The 18,400-nt window shown below is 34.7% G+C and overlaps 1 protein-coding gene across 1 annotated transcript; it reads left to right on the forward strand.

The window, feature by feature from the left end:
* Window positions 1–1,676: 1,676 nt before the first annotated feature.
* LOC114315159 (serine/threonine-protein kinase 12) lies at window positions 1,677–17,559 on the forward strand. The gene is made up of 11 exons (XM_082868556.1): window positions 1,677–2,206; window positions 3,742–3,834; window positions 9,544–9,627; window positions 10,551–10,642; window positions 10,757–10,877; window positions 12,688–12,767; window positions 12,970–13,032; window positions 13,533–13,624; window positions 13,710–13,780; window positions 15,872–15,981; window positions 17,135–17,559. Exons 1-11 carry the CDS (start codon window positions 1,946–1,948, stop codon window positions 17,244–17,246), a joined length of 1,179 nt encoding a protein of 392 aa, XP_082724682.1. The 5' UTR covers window positions 1,677–1,945; the 3' UTR covers window positions 17,247–17,559.
* Window positions 17,560–18,400: the final 841 nt, after the last annotated feature.

Here is an 18,400-nt window from a genome sequence, read left to right on the forward strand (position 1 = left end):
CTTTTTTATTTGTCTGTAGTCACAAAAAAATTTACTTGCACAAATAATTATTAAAATTATAAACAAAACAATTTAATGAAACAAAATTAGGGCAAAAAAATTAAGAAAAAATCATTAAAATTATATTTTTATTTTAATAAATATGGGCCAAACTACACTTATAAATAAATATAGGATAAACCATATATGGAGCCAACAAAATATTTTGGAGCCCTTTAAATAGATCCTTAAAAAAAAAAGGGGAAATTACCCATAGGTCCCATGTGGAACATGTGGACACCATTTAATCCCATAACTTTTTGAGTACACCCAAAAGTCCTTTCCTCTCTCTCTGCTTTTTGCTTCCCTCTTTACGCCTCCTCCTCTAACCCTAATCTCAGTCCTAAAGTCAAACAAGAAGGCGATGAAGAACAAGAACAAGAAGACGATGAAGAACAAGAACAAGAAGACGCTCATCCTCAGATCTGTACTTAGATTGAACAGATTTGTGTATATATCTTTGTCAATTTCTCTCTCTTTCTCTCTCTATTTACAGATTTTTTTTGGGATAGTTGTTGATCTATGGTTGTTGTTGTTGATGATGAAATAGATCTATAATATCATTGAAACAGATCTGTAATGACTCAGATTTGTACAGATATCACACAAATTTGTAATCAGAAAATTTTCGAATTCTGAACAAGTAATTTTCGAGTTTTAGTTACAGGCGGTGAAAACTGTATAATTTTGCAGTTTCAAATTTTTTTTTTGGTGCTGGAATGAATCATGGTTTAAAACTGTAAAAATTTGCAGTTTTATGACATTTTTTAGAACTGTAAAATTTTACAGTTTCATAACATGTTTTAAACATTCCGACGAGTCTCCGGCAATGTTGAACATTCCGACGAGTCTCCGGCGACCGTTTGACGGAAGTCCGACGGTAGTAAGATGTGAACAGTGTCTGTAAATTAAAAAAAAAAAAAGGATTTTTTGGTAACAATTAAAAATGTATTGGACTAATTGGTGCAAGTATTTTGTTTTGGGATTAGCTGAGTTTTGAACTTAGTACATGGGACTTATCAGTAAGTTCCCCTAATAAAAACAAAAAAACATTAGATCTATAACATTTTACTAAATTTGGGGGCCCTATTTTTGAGCCAAAATTTAGGAGCCTAAGACACAGGCCTTACTGGCCTTAGGTCAGGGCCGGCCTGGATCCGCCAGTAGATAAAGTTCCAAAAAAAAAAAAAAATGTTGACAGGTAACAATATAGAATATAAATAATAAAACATATATTTATGTGAAAAGGAAAAGCAATATCTTAAAAATATGCATGTATAATGTCATGTTCTATTATAAATAAATAATATATATTTTTTGAGATTACTAGTTATTGAAGATTTTAAAAAATATGAATTATAATTTAAAAAAACATTCAAAATTTATAAAGTTCAAATCATCAAACCGATTGCATCCATCTGCTAACCCACATGAGCCGATTGCATCCATCTGCTAACCCACATGACTAATTTAATCCACATCTATCAAACTGATAGACAAATACAAATTAATTTTTTCAATCTATCAAATTTTAAATAAGTAACGAATAAAATGTCCCCAACCCAACTCGCTCCACGATCACCGCTACCTCTACTAATCGGGGCAATAAAAACTTGTAGCAGGACACGGCGAAAGCCACTATCATCCTGGCAATAGCAATGTGCAACAAAACAAACAAAAATCTAGTCGTTAAAATCAAAACAGCTCCCGCATGGACTTAACCGCCCCATTTCCCACCAAAAATCGTCCCCTTGCACAAGTACTACAGAGACATATATACATACATATAATGTAATACATAATTAGGGTTTCATGCTCTGATTCCCTCGCTCGCTAAATCAATCAATCTTCTCTGAATCTTTGATTTGATGCTCATTTAAGCTTATTTGCTGAGAGAGGGAGAATCATGATGTCGATCCAAATGCGCCGCCAAGACTCTTCGGGCAAGTTAGACATGCAATTGATCGGGAATTTTTTGAGCTTTGCATCGAGAGGGGACAGAGTTGGACTGAATCAGATGTTGAGAGAAGGTATATGTCCCAATGTGCAGGACTACGATCAGCGAACTGCTCTTCATCTCGCCGCAAGCGAGGGACACGCATCCATTGTCGAGCTTCTTTTGCAATACAAGGCCGATGTTAACCTCAAAGATCGCTGGCAGCGAACTGTGAGTATCTATCTAGTTCAAATTCTAAGTTCATGGTTTTGTGAGTTTGTTTTATCAATGCCTTTGAATTCTTGGTTGATGACATGGTTATAGGGTGCTTGAATTGTTAAGAGGAAAGGATTTGCAAATTTGTGTTTTGTGTGGAGTGGATATTAAGGCTTGTTTGGGAACGATGGGTTTTAGTGAAAAAGCCGCCACAAGTTGTCAAATAAGAATATATATATATATAAAATATATTTTTTAATCCAATTGTTCATTCCTGGGAAAGGGAAGAAGCAGATAGAGCAATGCCTCCTCTTTCCATCCGCTCTTCCCGAAGTGAAATCATTCTTTTTTGCATTTTTGGCACCTTTTTTTTTCTTTTTTATTTTTGTAAATAATTCAAAATCCACTAAAAAGGTCAATTCCCAAACGAGCCCTAAAATTGTGGTTTGGTTTGTGCTTTTTTATCTGCTTTTTAGCTAGCAAGTCAACAATTTAAAGTTGTTTGTTTTGGATTAAAAAAAGCGTAACAATTGACTCCAAAAAACTACTTTTTTAAAAGATTTTAATCAACTTTTCCAATAACAATAAAAGGTTTTAGCAGACCACTCGACCTGAATTTTGGAGTAATCCTATTTTGGTATTCCTGCACTTTTGACTTGTATATTGTTTTTGCAACTTTCTCTATTCATAGTGAAACCACACCAACCACAACCCTAGTTTTGGAGTGAGCCAGTAAAATTTTATGTGTGTACATGTGATTTATAGTTCTTTTTCGTGTCTCATTGATTCCTTGGTGTTATGCGATTCCTAACAATGTGAGCTAGATTTTGTTTTGACATATCTCATTAACAATTACAATTTAAGACAATTTTTTTAGTAATAAAAGTGATTCAAAACATGAATTCTTATTAAGTAGCTAGTTGGCTAGTTGGTATATTTGGAAACATAAATGCAAGAATTATTTGTAATATTCGGGATATTCTGGAATAACCAGAAAACTAATGGAATATGTGGAGTAGAAAAACTTATCTAGTAGGTCCAACCTATATCTACGTGGTGTAGCTTTCCAGTCGTATAGGGCCATGTAACTACTTTCTTCCACTTTTTCTCCTATTTTTTAGACAAAATAATTATGTGTCCCCTTGCTATGAGGTGGGCACACAGCCGCAGGTCGGACCCACTAAAGAACTTCTCATGGACTTGAGTTGGGACTTGTTTTTTTATTTTTTATTTATGACAAGTTGGTGATGAAAATTAAAAATAAATATATTTTTGAATCATTCCTGTTCGGGACCAATACAATTTGAACCAGCTTAACCATGTTTCTGTATGGTTCAAAATAAGCATACACCATGCATCTTTTGACCTTACAAGTATTATAGGTGACTGCTTTCTTTCTGTTATTTAAATCTAGTAACACCTTTGTGTCAAACATCAAATTTTATAAAGGTAAAGATGTATTTTTTATCCACACACTTATAATTGTTTACTGGCGTATCTACTCTGATGTTGATGGTCATTGATGCTTTCTTTTGATTGTTAATATCAAGCCACTAACAGATGCAAGGCTCTATGGACATCGAGATATATGCAGAATCTTGGAAGTCAATGGAGGGAAGGATTTGATGGATAATAAGCGGATGGTAATTGAATTATTTAAACATACTGCTGTTGTCTTTTATAAGATTCAAGCAATAGATTGAGCAAAGTTGTTAATGTTGAAGTTGTTGTTAGAATTAGGAAATAGTGATATTATAATTATGGTAGTGTTGGAATTAGGAAAGAGTGATATTGTAATTATGGTAGTGTGTATAAAATCTATGATTGTGTCAATCACAGATTTAATATCTTTTTTTTATCTTCATTTCCTATTTTGTTTGTTTCCTATTTTGTTCGTTTCCTATTTTGTAATATTGTTTCATTATAAATACAAAGCTCTACCTCATTCATAAGTAAGCCAAATAATTCTTTTCATTCGTTTTGGTATTAGAGCCAAAACACAAAAACCCTAGACCACCCGACAGCCTAACCCCACACTCTTAGACCACCCGAAACCACTTACCCACCCTCTTATACCCCTCGGCAGGACTATATTACACTTGCTGAGGGCCTTGCTGCTACCAACCAGGTCTCATCCTGGCCTAGAGCACTTCGACTAGGTCTTCCCCTTGCCTAGATCGGTTCGATACCCTCTTTAGGGTGATTTGAACCCTTTTTCTCCCTTTTACAAGGTGTAGTGCTGATACTTTAAGCACTTTAGCTGTTGAGTTTTTTTGGGCTTTTCTGGTTGTTTACTCGGACTGTGTTGTTGTCTATTTCAGCCATCATTATCTCCCCATGGATAACTTATCTTCTCCCATTCCTACTGAGGTATCTATTGCGGTCTCCATCAAACTTGTGCCTATTCCAAGTACTGATTTTTCTCATTCCCATCACACTCTTGTTCATCTTATTACGAGTGTGGTGTTGAATGGGAAAAATTTTGCTGCTTGGACCCGTTCCTTTAAACTCTACCTTGGAGGAAAGGGAAAGACCCATTGGCTTTTATCTACTATTACCCCGCCAGCTGCGACAGAACCTACATGTGCTCAATGCGATATCGATAACTGCACTATATTGGGATGGATGTTCAATTCCATGGAAGATTGAATTTATCATATGTTCCTTTATTGCAATATAGTTCTGAGTTTGTGGCAGGCATTGTCCCAGATGTACGCTCATGCTCACAATGATGCATGTGTCTTTGAGCTTTACCGAGATATAGCCCGAGCCTCTCAATCCTTTCTTGGTCTTTCTGTAGCTGAATTCTTTGGCTATCTTCAGGCTCGTTGGGAGGAACTTGCTCAATATGAGCCTTTGACTGACCTTCCACCAGAAGCCGCCTCTCTCGTGTCCCAGAGGCTTGCCCGACAGAACACTTATCAGTTTCTCATGGGTTTAAACTCTGAATTTGAATCTCTTTACATTCAGATTCTCAACACATCACCCATGCCATCTCTTTATGAGGCTTTTGCCACTATTGACAGTGATGAGAATCGCCGGCGATTGGTTCAGCCTAGTGTTCCTTCAGTACCTCCAGTTTTAGTAGATCAGATGGCTCTTGCTACGAGTTTTGGTTCTCGAAGTTCCACCGGTTCTGTTACTTGTCATCATTGTGGTGTGCCTGGACATGTCAAAGCTCGTTGCTTTAAACTTCATCCTAAGTTAAGGCAACGCCCTTCCCGACCTTGTGGTCCCGTTACACGTAGTTCTGGCTCTGCTCGCACTGTTGCTTTGGTGAAAGTTACTCCTGCTTCTGAGCCTCCTAATGTCCCTAATCTACAGTAGTTACAGACTCAAATTGGTTAGCTTCAGGCCCAACTTGGGTCTCTCATCGCTGGTTCTCGTGGTCCATCATCCTCTGCTGCCACCCTTGCTACAAGTACTTCTACTGCTTTCCATGTTCGGTCTGCTAATCCTTCATGGATTCTAGATTCTGGGACTAATGATCATATGATTGGTGAGTTTTCTTTTCTTTCCTCTCCTACACCCACCATTGTTGCCCAATCTATATGTCTTGCTAATGGTTCTTGCTCTTCTGTCCAACATAAGGGTGTTGTGTCTTTATCCCCTGATATCACTTTATCTTCTGTGTTGCATGTTCCCAAGTTTGCTTATAATCTCTTATCTGTTAGTCGTCTTGCCAAAACCTTTAATTGCACCATCATCTTTTTACATTCTTCGTGCCTTTTCCAGGACCTGAGTTCAAAGAGGATTTTTGGCAGGGGATATGAGCGCGATAGGCTATACTACTTTAGGGATCCACCAGACCAACCTTCTTTGCCAGTAGCCAGTTTTCAGGCGTCTATTTTGCCTGCTTCTATATCTTGTGTTTTTTCTGTTCAAACTTTAAAGTTATGGCACGCCCGTATGGGTCATGTTAACTTTCAATATTTATGTCAACTTTTTCCGTTATTAAATAAAGCTTGCAAGGATTCTAAATTTCATTGTGTTACTTGTGAGTTGTCTAAACATATTCGTACTAGTTACATACCACATATGACACGTGCCCCTAGTGCTTTTGACCTTATTCATTCTGATGTTTGGAGTCCTTCTCCTGTTCCTGCTTTTTTGGGCCATCGTTATTATGTGACTTTTATTGATGATCACACTAGGTGCACTTGGGTCTATTTACTTCGCCGCAAGTCTGATGTGTTTCCCATCTTTGTTCAGTTTTTGCAAATGATTAAAACACAATTTCGTACCATTGTTAGGAACATCCGCTCTGATTATGGTGGGGAATACATCTCCAATGAGTTTCGTTCTCACCTTAATCGAACGGGTATTCTTCAACAACTTACATGTCCTCGGACCCCTGAATAAAATGGTGTGATTGAACGTAAAAACCATCATATTATGTCTGTCGTGCGTTGTTTTCTTTGTGGTATGAGTGTGCCCAAGTCTTATTGGCACATGGCTATTCTTACTGCTGTCTATCTCATTGATCGGACTCCTAGTCGTGTGTTACATGGCCTTACTCCATTCCATATTCTTATGTCTAATGCTACCATTTTTCCTCTTTTGCCTAGTGTTTTTGGGTGTACATGTTTTGTTAAGGACCGGCGTCCCACTCGCACTAAATTAGATGACAAGTCTATTTGTTGTGTCTTTTTGGGGTATTTTTCCAAGTCTAAGGGGTATAGATGTTTTGATCCTGTGTCTCGTCATTTTCACTATATTCTGGATATTGCTTTTTGTGAGGATCTTCTTTTTTTTAAGTCCTAACCCCCCGTTGCAGGTTTCCCCTTCAGCTACTCAAAGTGTTCGCCCGGTCCCCATTTTGGATGCGGTTGCGGATGAGATTGCTCCCCCTTTCATTCTCCACCTTCGCCTCCGTCTCCCATTTCCTTGCAGGTATACTCTCGCCACCCTCATGCTCAACCCCCTCCTGCCATCTCTCCGGATCTTGGGTCAGGTAATTCTTCCCCTTTCCATACCTCTCCTTCCCTTCCTCGCCGTAATCTTTCTCGGGATCGCCATCCCCCCAATCGTTAGGGTTATCTGTGTAGTACTAATCATCCCATTTCTCAGTATCTCTCATATGACAGGGTTTTTAATTCATATCATTCTTTTCTTGGCAAGCTTGAGTTCGAGTCTATTCCTTGGTCTGTGTCAGAGGCCCTTCAGAATCCATAATGGGTGGCGGCAATGCAGACTGAAATGACGGCTTTAGAACAGAATCATACTTGGGATTTGGTTTCTTTACCTTCTGGTGAGAGTACCATGGGTTGCAAATGGGTCTTTGCTATTAAGTACCTACCTAATGGCTCCGTTGATCGTTATAAGACCCGCTTAGTGGCCAAGGGCTTCACTCAAGTTCCTGGCAAGGATTTTGGTGCTACCTTTGCACTGGTTGCCAAGATTACATCTGTTCGTCTACTCATCTCTCTTGCAACATCCCATTCTTGGCCCCTTTATCAGCTTGATGTCAAGAATGCCTTTCAGCATGGGGATTTTCTTGAGACAATTTATATGGCCCCTCTTCCTAGTTTTTGAGTTGCGGGGGAGTATTCGGGACAAGTATGTCGACTGCGCAAGTGTTTGTATGACTTAAAGCAGTCTCAGCGAGCTTGGTTTGGTCGTTTCAGCTCAGTCATCATCTCTATGGCTTTGTTCAGTGCCATTCAGACCATACTTGCTTCATCCGTCGTAATTCTGCAAGTCAGTGTATAGTCTTCTTGGTGTATGTGGATGATATTATTCTCATTGGTGATGACTTTATAGGCATTGATCAAGTAAAATGGGATTTGGGACACACCTTTGATATTAAGGATTTGGGAAATCTCAAGTATTTTCTAGGGATTGAGGCGGCTCGCTCATAGCAGGGGATTTCCTTATCTCAAAAGAAGTACACTCTTGACTTACTTAAGGATACTGTTATGTTGGGGTGTAAACCTGCTTCTACTCCTATGGATCCCAATGTCAAGCTCACATCAGAGTCCAGCGAATTACTAGAGGATCCAAGTATGTATCAATGTCTTGTTGGGCGTCTCATCTAGCTGACCAATACTAGACCTGACTTGACATTTGCGGTTAGTGTAGTTGGCCAATTCATGTATGCATCTCGTACAGAATATCTTGATGTGGTTCATCACATCTTGAGATATTTGAAGACCTCTCCTGGCTTGGGATTGTTCTTCACAGCTGATTCTTAATCTGGACTCTCTTGTTTTATTGATGCTGATTATGCAGGATCTAGAACGGATAGGCGTTCTACTTTTGGCTTCTGTACTTTCTATGGCGATCATCTTATATCATGGAAAAGTAAGAAGCAGCTGTTTCTAGGTCTTCTGAAGAAGCTAAGTATAGGGCTATGACACAAGACACTTTTGAAATTCTATGGTTGTGTTCTATTTTGGCAGAGTTAGGATTTGAGGAGACTGCTCCCGCTTCTTTACTTTGTGACAACAATTCTGCTATTATGTTGTCTTCTGATTCTGTCCTGCATGAGCATACTAAGCATATAGACGTTGATATACATTTCATTCGAGAGAAGGTTCGGATTGGTATTGTGAGACCATCATTTGTCTCTTCTCTCAGCAGTTAACATATATGTTCACCAAGTCTGTAGGCCCAACATTACTCCAGTTGTCTATCGGCAAGTTACGTTTATTGAATATCTTCACACTAGCTTGAGGGGGAGTGTTGGAATTAGGAATTGTGATATTATAATTATGGTAGTGTTGGAATTAGGAAAGAGTGATATTGTAATTATGGTAGCGTGTATAAAATCTGTGATTGTGTCAATCACAAATTTAATACCTTTTTTATCTTCATTTCCTATATTGCTTGTTCCCTATTTTGTTCATTTCCTATTTTGTAATATTGTTTCATTATAAATACAAGGCCTTACCTCATTCATATGTAAGCCAAATAATTCTTTGCATTCTTTTGTTATTACTCTTTCCTCTTGATCAATGTTCAAGTCCCCAATGGGTATTATTCTCCTGAGTTCATATTTCCCTTTCAAATTATTAACCCTTGCAATCTGCAAAGTACTCTTCTTTTATCTAGAGATGTTTCTCCAAGATCAGTAGGCAATGCTTGTTTAAATAGTGTGGCATGTCTTTCAAATTCATCCAATGTAGGAAATGTTCTAAAAGTTGCGTTTCATAATGAAGAAAATTTAAACAGGTCACACAAATAAATGACTGAACTCTGAAATGCTCTAAAAGTTGCATTTCGATCAACATCCTTCTCTATAATGTTAGGAAGGGTATACTTCACCTTCAAGCTGGCTGAATTTTCATTTGAAACAAATTATGCCATACAAATTTCACTGTTTAGTTACTTGTGCTTCATTTGTTTTTCAGACAGTTCGTAATGAAGAAGATTCAAATGAAGTGAACATTGATATATCTGAGTTGAATTTGCAGCAATCCTCAATAATCAAACAGGTAATACATATAAGAGAGGGTAGGTTGGTAGTTGCCTAGTTATGTTAAATAATTAAACAGCTCATTATGATTATTGTTTAATATGGCTTTAGCAGACTAAAATACTCTATGTTCTTTGATATGGCTTCAATTGGAGAAAATTCCATGTGTCAATACACAAACTGCAGCAAATGTAAGTGATTTAAGATTTGTTTTTTGCTGCCACACAAAAGGAATGATGCCATTTTTTCACAATTGGAGCCTCAGTGAGTAGTGTATTCTTCCCCAAATTAATATTAAAATGCAGAAGCTGTTCTTCTCTTGGTTTCCCAACAGTGGATGCATAAAAATGCAGACGTTGTTAATTCTCAAAGTACTGAAAAAGTTCTTGCAAAGAGCCAATAGGCACATTCAACACTATGGAACTGTTATAAAACGCCATGAACATGTACTTGTGCAGACTGTTAGATAAAACGCAACGGGACATGCAACATCATGACACCCGATCTGTGCATCTTGCAGTGCATATCAGTTAGAAACGTAATATTTAGTTCATGAAATCTAACTGAATCAAGAAGTTTTGTTTGTTTTTTGTTATTTTTCTTTTTACATATGTTTTTCATGAGTCCTTGATGAGTAGATTGAGTATTTCTCCATTTATCTGCTTCAATATCAGCTTATCTGAAAAATTTTATGCACTAAGGGGATTTGGCATTCTATGACTCAAACATATGAATATGTATGACACTTAACACATTATGAATATATAAATCTAAGGCATCTAAATGTATTGAGTCTATGTTGTTCCTTGAACAGTATTGTCAACTGAAAATTCATATATTGTGAATTGTTATCTTCATATGTTTCCTGCCAAATTTATTCCCTATTACTTTCTAAATGTGATTTTATACTGGGACAATGTTTGTGTTTGTGTTACTTCTCAGGGTGCATTTGGCGCGTCTGAAAAGGTCAAGTGGCGTGGAACATGGGTTGTCAAAACAATAATCAAACGACACATATACCATCCTGTAAAAATGTTTGTCTTCTTATACTTTTCCTTGTCTTCCAATTAATGAATCCATATGAGTCAATGGCTTTTGTGTTGCTATTTGAGGCACTGATGACCATTTGCTTTTGCACTTAATTACAGGGTGCTGTCTGCTACAGATAATACTCTTTTAAGGGAACTTCGACATCCAAATATTTTGCAGTTTCTTGGTTCAATTGTGCAAGGTGAAGAGATGATCCTCATTACAGAGTATTTGTCAAAAGTAAGTACTTATTACTGTACTGTATTGTCCTATATATATTTGAATTGTCATTGATATATGTCAAATATTTGTGAAATATATAAATTGTTTATTTTTGAACCAGAAGCCTTGTCATTTCTGTGGTTGATTTACAGAATTAAACATAGAGATATTTTTTTTTGTCTATTTTCTCTTCTTCTTCTTTTTCTCCCTATCTTCACTTTGTTTTTAATTTTTATAATTTTTTTTTATGAATTCTCCTTTTACTTCTTGAAATATTTTGCATTTAAAAATTTTCTACAACATGGGTAAACATAACGGATTTCATATCTATTGTTCTTATTGAAGTCTTGATTTTTGACAAACTAGAAAGTGAAACAGAATTAATGTCGAGAACGAATATTAGAATGCACTTCGTTTGACTCTATGTTTATAGTTGTTGGATGAACTTTAGAAATCTTTAGAGGTTTGAAGGTTTGCATGCTTGATTATTTATTTTTTAAATTTTTTATCGATCGTATTTTGTTTGATATTGCTGAATAATTTGAATAAATTCCAAGAGTATCGTTTGTTTCTCTATTTACAAACCAAAAAAATCTAATGATTTCTCTCCTCACAGTTCGGGAAATCCATGGCTGTGTTTGGTGAAGCTCTCAAATCATAATTTCACCCCTCCATTTGCACCCTCTGTTTGGATAGAGTTTTGAAAATGTAATTCCACCACACATTTTAAAACATATTTCTCTTTCACATTTGGCATAGCTCTCTCTTTCGTCTTCTCCATTCTGAAAAGCAGGGGAGTTTTTGAATTTTGTGTTTACCCGGTCATCCTCTCGGACGTCCGGCCGGTTGACTGGAATAGTGTAATTATTATTATTATCATTTTTTTTTTTGGCAACATTCTAAAAAGCAGGGGAGTTTTTGAATTTTGTGTTTACCCGGTCATCCTCTCGGACGTCCGGCCGGTTGATTGGAACAGTGTAATTATTATTATTATCATTTTTTTTTTGCAATTGTCAATCGCCACCTGTTGTTTGGAAAAAAAAATATTATATTTGTTTTTGATATTTTTTAAATATAGAATTTATTTTTTTTACACCAAAATGACTACTTATTTTTTTGAATTGAATGTTAAAAAGAGTTTGGTTATGAGTTTTGAATAGAATTTGAAATAGAGTTTTGAGTTGTGCATTTGGTTATGAGTTACTCCCTCCGTCCCAAAATAATGGTCCCTTTTGGGGAATCTAACTTTTTTTGGTAGTACAATTATTGCATTTGAAAAAAGTTGATTTTCCAAAATTATCCTTTTGATAGTACATTTTTTGGGAATATCAATGCATAATTGTACTTTTTATGTTGTTTATTAATTTAAAAGAAGGGTAAAATAGGAAATTTATATTATTTTTGTACTTGATTTTTGAAGAGGGACTAATATTTTGGGACAATGAAAAATGGAATAAGGGACTAATATTTTGGGACGGAGGGAGTATAACTTTTTGAATTAAGTTTTGAAAACTCTTTTCAAAACTCATAACCAAACAAATTTTCTCAATTCATATGTTACATTAAAAATTTAAACCTTAATTCAAAACCCAATTCAAAAATCTTTTCAAAACTCATAACTACACAAATTTTCACTTTTCAAATCATAATTCCAAAACTTATAAACTTAAGATACAACTCTATTCTCAAATCATAATTCTAAAACTCTACCAAACGCAATCCATGTTTTTTTCCTTTCCTTTTTCTTTATGTAAGTTTCAGGTTGCACAATGAAGCTGATTTTGATCATTAATGTATTTTTGCTATTTTTCTCTATCTGCTATTCAAGGGGAACTTGGATGATATTTTGACCAAAAAAACTCGCCTTGACCTGCCAACTGCTCTGCGCTATGCACTTGACATTGCTAGGTATTGTGCTTTTCTTCCTTTGAACTCAAATTGTTAAGAAGCAAATTGATGGAATGAGAATTACAATCCAATGATCCATGAATCATGGGATTCTAATTCTCATTCCAACATCACTTTGCTGATTCATATTCCTTATGCTTGTTTTGGCATATCTTTCCATTTTAAATGTTAATTAGCCTCAGATTCTTTAATCAATTTACAGGGGAATGAATTACCTTCATCAGCATAAGCCCTTTCCCATAGTTCACAATCACCTGGATCCCAGGTAACCTCCATTTCATTATATATCTGATTGAGATTATCTGAAGATTGTTTGTTTTACCCATTTTATACCGTTCTATAGAATATTAATAATTTGTCTTTTGTTTCACTACTTTCCCTACTAGCTAGATATCTATCTGGAAACTAGATCCATTGAATTCAAATGTGGAAGATGTACAATGGTTTTGTCCAAATGGAAATGATCTTGCTTGACTCCAAATATGTATCCGTGAGAGGAAACACTTTACACTTGAAGCATATTGTTTATAAGACTGCAATGTCGATAGAAAAGTTCCATTTTTTTTTCCTTTCTAGATTGGGCACCTTTTCCCCCTATCATTTGATTTTAAATCAAACTAATTTAAGTTGAAAAGTACATTCAACTAGTTTTATAAGCAAATAGTTGTTTCTCCTCATAAGTGGTTACACTCCTGTCATTCCTTTAAGGCATTTATTTTTCCAAAAGAATTGAGGTTGTCCAGACTTTTGTTCGTTGGGATGCAGAAACTTGTTGCATGATGAAGGTGGCCACTTAAAGATTGGTGAATACTGGGTCCAAATGCTGTATGAGCGGATACACCCAAATCAAGAGAGTCGTATGTTGCCATTGCTTCAGTCTATTGTGAAGTTTGTCCTTCTAAGATTACAACTTCATCTAGTGATCTCTGTTTTGTTTCACAGGCCAAAGAAATAACAGTTCACCAAATGACACAAACAAGGATATCCGTTCATTTGGATTCATATTTCATCAGGTATATAGTACGTTAAGTTATTTAATATGACATTGTTTGTTTTTTATACTCATCCTTTTCATTTTACTAGTGGTGGTATACACGGGCGTTGCATGTGGTATTTGTAATTATATTTTTGAAATGGAAAACTTTATGATAATATAAAGGAAATAGACATTAGAAAAATAGTGTTTCATAGTGAATTTATAAACTATGTAGATTTATCAACCAAACACAAAACAGTATTTTGTAGTAGATGAGAAAAGTAAGAGGTTCGGTATTAGAAAGCTATAAAACCACTGATATAAAGTAAATGAATGATGTACAAATGTGATTTGAGCGATGAATAACCAAGTAGAAATTGTAAGAAAGAAGAAACTTAAACCCAGAATTTATCGAGAATCCTGATGAATGATCTAGATTTAATTCTTAAATGATGGGTCCTACTTCTAAAATAAATCTCAACCACGCATGTATTTTCTAGTAAAAATTTTGAGTTTGTAGAAGTCCTCGTGACAAATACAAATGTGTGTTATCAAAAAGTAGTTGGATTCTCTCTTGTACAATAAACGTAAGTAAAAATTGTATATGTGAAAAATAGCAAAAAACTTACACCTTGTATAGAAGATAAAGTGTCTCTCAATGAATAGATGTGTCTGTTCAATTTAATTTTGTAATGATTTGTAAGAGCCTGACTATTCGGTTTATATAAAAAATACTAATTTTTAACTTTTAAAATTAGGATTGAGTTTAAATTTGAGAGAACTTGATGGTCTCGTGGGGCTCACCAAAAATTTTGTTTCGATGATTCAAACTGTTCATTTTGTAGAACCCTCAGTGTATATTATTCATAGAAAAAATTAGACTGATCTGATAAGCATAACATTTTTATTTTATCACGTGTTTCTAAAAAAATAGACGGCAAATATATTTTTAAAAATAAACTCTTTTTTTTAGACAATCATGATAAAATTTACACGGAGGGTCATACAACAAAATGAACAATTTAGATCATTAAATAAGAACTTGTGGTGAGCCTTACCAGCCTATCAAAATCTATCAAGTTTATAGTTGAATTTAGATTTGAATTTTTAAAGAACTCAACCATAAAATTATGTACTATTATATGAAAAATGCTGGAGATCCACAATTTTATATCTACAATTCAGTTACAACAATGTGGCAAGACAATTAGATACTATATCTACTACTCTAATTAAGTGTGTGACAAATTAAAAATTAACATATATTAGCATCAATTATGCCACATCATTATGGATTAAATTAGAGAATTTTTTAGGAGTTTCGAATATTATTATTATATGAAGTTTTATAACCGTAAAGCAACCATTCACAAAAATTAAGAAGTCTTAATGCCTTTGGCTACATGGTGCCTGTAGTTGTTGCTATATGTTGCCTTTTCAGGGACAACGTGTTGAGAAGGGTATTTTGAAAATATGAAAAAGTTGAAAACAAGTGAGGGGTATTTTGAAAATATAAAAAAGTAAAAAACAAGTGAGGGTGCTCGCACTTTTAAAATAGTAGTAGAAAACGAGGTGTATTTTAGGAATATGAAAAAGTAGAAAACAAGTGAGGGTGCTTGAAAAGTCATAAATATAGCTTAGAGTTTCATGCATATCAACTTCATGGTCGATGTCCGATACATAATATGTTGTCATGCATCACATTTGGAAGTTCAACAAAATAACAAACCATTCAGACGGATGACCAAATGCATTACAAATGTAGTAAATTTTAATTATGGACTTATGTTGAAGCCCCCAATGGTGCTAATTCCCTTTAGAAAATGTTCTTCACATGAAATTTCATTGGGTATGGCATTGGGAACCTGGGTTCAAGCATCTCTCTAACCCATGAATACAAAAAACACCCAACACTTTCCAATTAAGTACATAGGACAATATATTTAATAGAAATGATGTTACTCTTGCCATTATTCATACTGGAGGGGCAATATTTTGTAAGATTGTTTACTGTTTCTCTCGCTTCTTATTGAAAAGAAGGAGCATATTTAATTTTATTTATCTTAGATATAATTATGTTTGATTATATGTAATTTCTATTTACATTTGTAAAACAAATGTTGTACAGATGCTAGAGGGAAGGCACTTTACCAATGAGAACTTTGACTTCATTCATCTGATGTCCATTGATTTTGAACCAAAGTTCAGTGTGAGCCGGTGTCCTGGAAGAATCCAACAGTAAGTGAACTCTTTCATCTTGTTTATGTTATATTTTTCTTTGAAAGATACTAGATTAGTTGAATTTGCATGTTCATAATAAGTGAAGACTTAAGAAGCATCTAAAAGCACAAAAACTTCTTGGCATTTTAACATGTTCATATATTTTAACTGTATGCATTCATTCATTGGAGAGAGATGGTAAACTGCGACAGAGATTGATTTGCCATATCTTTTTAATTATATGAATTAGTTGATGCAGCACAAGCACGAGAAAAGAAGAAGAAAAGAAGAGAGAAGAATTAGAAACAGAAGAGAAGGAAAGAGAAGCTCATGGGGAGTAGTCCCAGTTCAATACTCGAATCATAGTATCCAAAACCTATTACATATAAGGCTATTTATAGGCATCTAGGAAAACCTAATTAAAGTTACCAAAAAAAAAAGCTACAATAATAAAAAGCCCAAGTAAGCAATAAAACTCAATAAATTTAAAATAATGCCAAAATAAATCATTAAATCCCAAAATATTCAATTTGTCTTTATCCAATTCCTTCACAACCTCTTCATTATTAGTACTCAATGCTGTGATGAAGTAAAAATTGGTCTATTGTTTGGTCAATTACACTGTAGTAATAATAAGGTTCAAGGACTCACATTAATGCTGTGTTTGGTTGGGGAATTTGGGGAGAGATTTGGAAAGGGAAATGGAAAATGTAGGTGAAATGTGAATAAAACATGCCTATATTTCATCTAGTTTCACACACCTTTTCCCTTTCCTTTTCCAAATCCCTCCAATCCCCCAACCAAACACACCATAACCATGGTTGATTGTGTGTGACTAGTACAGCCTGTAATGAGCCCATTATTCGTATTGTTGGCCCCAAATATTTGACACAAGGAAATTTGAGTCCTACTTCTTAGATGATACTTCTGTTTTTTTGTTCTATTGACCCGAAAAAAGAAAAGAAAAGAAAAGAAATTAAACAACCATATCAATGTTAGAAATTAAACAATCATATGAGCTTTTATCCACTAGATGTGAAATAAATCATGCTTCTTGTTATACTATTGCATGTTCAATCTCAAACAGCAGGCATTCTCCATTTAAAGAGGTCAGACATGCCTTCTTTCGTCACATTTTCTCAATGTGTAGCTGTTTGGTGATTTTTTGCAGGTTGATAGAGGATTGCTGTAGCAAAGACCCTTCTGAAAGGCGTTCATTCGATAATGTCATAGAAATCCTAGAGGAAGTTTGTTTAGGAAAAGGCCGTTGCCCCGTTTGTTGAGCATTTTCTCCGCTGTAGATAAATAAGAAAACAACCGAATATGCAAAGATGATTGAATCTTTCAATGGTGTGCTCAACAGTCCTCTCAATAAACTTCGGGTGGTGATATTGTTTATAATGCTTCTTGTATAAAGGAAAATACTTTTGCTAGATCTTCTCAACCTTTTGTGAAAATCTGACATAATGTCTTTCACCTTGTATTAGTAATCTGGCTACTATGAATTTCTCTCTCTCTTGGAGAAAAAAATGGACTGTAATTTATGATCTTGATCTCTTAACGTTGGTTGGTATTGTTTTATCTTTTTCATTTTCATTTTTGGTGTTTTCAGGAATAAAAACTAAAAATAATAAAAATTTGAAAACACCAATTGTCTTCATTTTTGTGCAAAACATTTTCTGAAAATGTGAAACGACCTTTTTGGTGTTTTTTAAGGGAGTCTACTCTTCTGTCCTCTTAGATAGTACACCAATTCAATCTCAACAACTACTCAACATTTTTCTTTACAAAAGTTTTACTCAAAAATATACGAAGTTTTCAAACTTGATGATGAACATCTCTTTTGGATGTTTCTAACTGAAAGAAACTGTCAGAGGATGTTTCTTGTGGGTTACATGCAATGCTTATTTTCCAACCTCAACATGACTGCCAACCCCAAGGTCTTGCAGCTTTGTATCACATACCCTTTGAGGTTTATTAAAGCAAAACAATGTAAAATGAAAAAATAAACCTTGATGTTATGTTTGTTAAAGGGGGAAAAAAAAAGAAAGACTTTTTGACAAATAATTTCATTTTTATCTCATATATTACTAACACAACCAAATAAATAATTAAATTTACTTAATTTTTTAAAATTTTTATTTCCTCCATTTATTTTTTAATAAACTGAATGAAAAATAATAATAAATCAAAATAATATAAGGAGAATCAATGGGATTAGTTTGCTGGTTAGAATTTTAACACTTAATTAGGAGGTTAAAAGTTTAACTCTGTTTATTCCCTGTGTTTGGTAACTTTTAAAAAAGTTAAATTTTCTTTATGGTAAAATTCTTGTAATTTATGTCAACATATTTTATATTAATTACACTTTTCATCCTTGTAATTTGATTAAAATTTCACTTTAATTCCTATAGTTTCAATTTGAATAATTTAATCC

Source organism: Camellia sinensis, chromosome 1 (assembly GCF_055761805.1).
Source record: "Camellia sinensis isolate YWXY chromosome 1, ASM5576180v1, whole genome shotgun sequence".
Lineage (NCBI taxonomy): Eukaryota > Viridiplantae > Streptophyta > Magnoliopsida > Ericales > Theaceae > Camellia > Camellia sinensis.

Bases quoted from the DNA above. Each gene is read 5' to 3' on its own strand.
- LOC114315159 (XM_082868556.1), top strand. From the start codon at position 1,946: ATGATGTCGATCCAAATGCGCCGCCAAGACTCTTCGGGCAAGTTAGAC. The intron at 9,628-10,550 runs GTAATACATATA...GTTACTTCTCAG, and splicing joins AATCCTCAATAATCAAACAG to GGTGCATTTGGCGCGTCTGA. The intron at 13,781-15,871 runs GTATATAGTACG...AATGTTGTACAG, and splicing joins TTGGATTCATATTTCATCAG to ATGCTAGAGGGAAGGCACTT.